Here is a 1,729-nt window from a genome sequence, read left to right as displayed (position 1 = left end):
ATTTGTGTTTTTGAAGGTTTTACCTGCTCGGAAAAATCTCTTGCAGTTGTCATGTTGATTTCACCAGGTTCCAGCTTCATCATAGTCGCTTTCTGAAGATGCAGCAGAATGGTCCTCCCTCTCTTTTTTAGGTGGTACATTAACATACGATGCCTCTGATGCTGTGCTGCTGTTATCTGTTTCTAAAATTTAAAACAAAACAAAAAAAAATAGTTTTGTGTTTTACTTGCAAACTAATACTGCTTGCTTTAAGGTTCAGGTTTGCTGTACAAAAGATCCAGGTTCAAAGGAGTTGGGGGATTTCAGAAAGGAAGCTCTGAGCTGAGAAGTACTGTCGCATGGTTAAGTACAAGAGGTACCTTGACTGAGGTTTCTAGGTACACGATGGTCCCTGTAACCATCAGTACTTTCTGTCATCTGTGCAATGTGGGGATTCTGAAAAGACATCTCAGGAAGTGATGGGCTTTCCTCACCTTCCAAAAACACACACACATTTTAGTTACGTTTTTAGATATTTGATCAACAATACAAATAGAACAGTAATATTGTGAAATATTTCAATTTTTAAAAAAAAACTTTTATTTTAATACATTTTAAAATTTAGTTTACATGATCCTCCAGAAATCATTGCTAATTTGCTGCATTTTTGGAAAACCGAATGCATATTTTTTCAGCATTTATTTTAAACAGGAATATTTTATACCATAATGTTTTTACTGTCGCAATAAATAAATTGCAGCATTGCTGCATAATAAAATTTACGGTAACGCACTGCTGCCATAGACTATTTTTTCCCACTCTATGTTGTAATTACGAGCTATGTTGTTTTAACGACATCTTTTCATCTTTTTTATATATTATATAGCTTTTTGTTTTTTAAACAAAATGAAATAATAATAAAATTAAACCATTGACATGTCGTTATTACAAAAATTTTGTTTTTAACCAGATAATTGTTGTTTTAAAGACATCTCGTTATTATGAGAAAAAATGTCATTAAAACGACATAACATCTCATTATTATGACATAATTGGGTGGAAAAAACGTTTTTTTTAATTTAATTTAAAAAGTTTTTCTTAAGGTTCTTGCTGAACCCAAACTTTAGTAGTGCAGTAGTGTAATTTAAACCTGTAAATGAAAAATGCATTTAAAACAAAGAAATGTTACAACAAAATGAAGAAGCAATATTAAAGATTCTGCACCATTACTGGGTAACTAATCAAACTTTGAATATTTCCATTAAACTTCTCAAATTTTTCTGCTGGTGATATAATTATAATGAAATATTTGCATTAAATTAGAAAAATGTACTTGTGATCTTATAAAAGGCGTTTATATACTGTACTGTATACTGTACATACTACTTTTATATACTGTACTGTATACTATATACTGTGTACTCATTAATTTATTAACTACTTGTTTTCTTAAAAAAATGAAATCATAGTCTTTTAAATCACATTAAGACATACCGCAATTCTTGTCTTTCTGTCCCCAAATTTAAGACTTCTTGAAATCATAGGAATTTCTTGTAACATTTAAGACTTTTTATGGCCTTAAATTTGAAGAAGAAAAAAAACCGAACACTAGCTTCTCTATTATTTTAATATTATTCTATTCTATTCCTTTTATTTCTTATACAATTAAAAAAGCAAAAACTAGCCTCTAACACTAGCTTGCTCGATTCTTTTTCTATTGTATCTGTTTTCTTTTTATTTATTATAAAAT

The 1,729-nt window shown here is 29.4% G+C and overlaps 1 protein-coding gene across 1 annotated transcript in view; it reads right to left on the bottom strand.

The window, feature by feature from the left end:
• Positions 1-6: 6 nt before the first annotated feature.
• LOC107600536 (T-cell differentiation antigen CD6-like) overlaps positions 7-1,729 on the bottom strand; it is a 12,058-nt gene continuing 10,335 nt past the window's right edge. Inside the window, exons 15-16 of the mRNA XM_016292466.1 lie at positions 360-473; positions 7-182 (exon numbers count right to left, since the gene is read on the bottom strand). Coding sequence (XP_016147952.1) covers positions 61-182; positions 360-473 — 236 coding nt within the window. The 3' untranslated portion in view covers positions 7-60. The remainder of the gene's footprint in view (positions 183-359; positions 474-1,729) is intronic.

The sequence above is a fragment of the Sinocyclocheilus grahami genome, unplaced genomic scaffold (genome assembly GCF_001515645.1).
Source record: "Sinocyclocheilus grahami isolate Dianchi unplaced genomic scaffold, SAMN03320097.WGS_v1.1 scaffold285.1, whole genome shotgun sequence".
NCBI classification, from domain to species: Eukaryota; Metazoa; Chordata; class Actinopteri; order Cypriniformes; family Cyprinidae; genus Sinocyclocheilus; species Sinocyclocheilus grahami.
The sequence above is the reverse complement of the archived record's forward strand: the minus strand, read 5'-3'. Positions and strand labels throughout refer to the sequence as shown.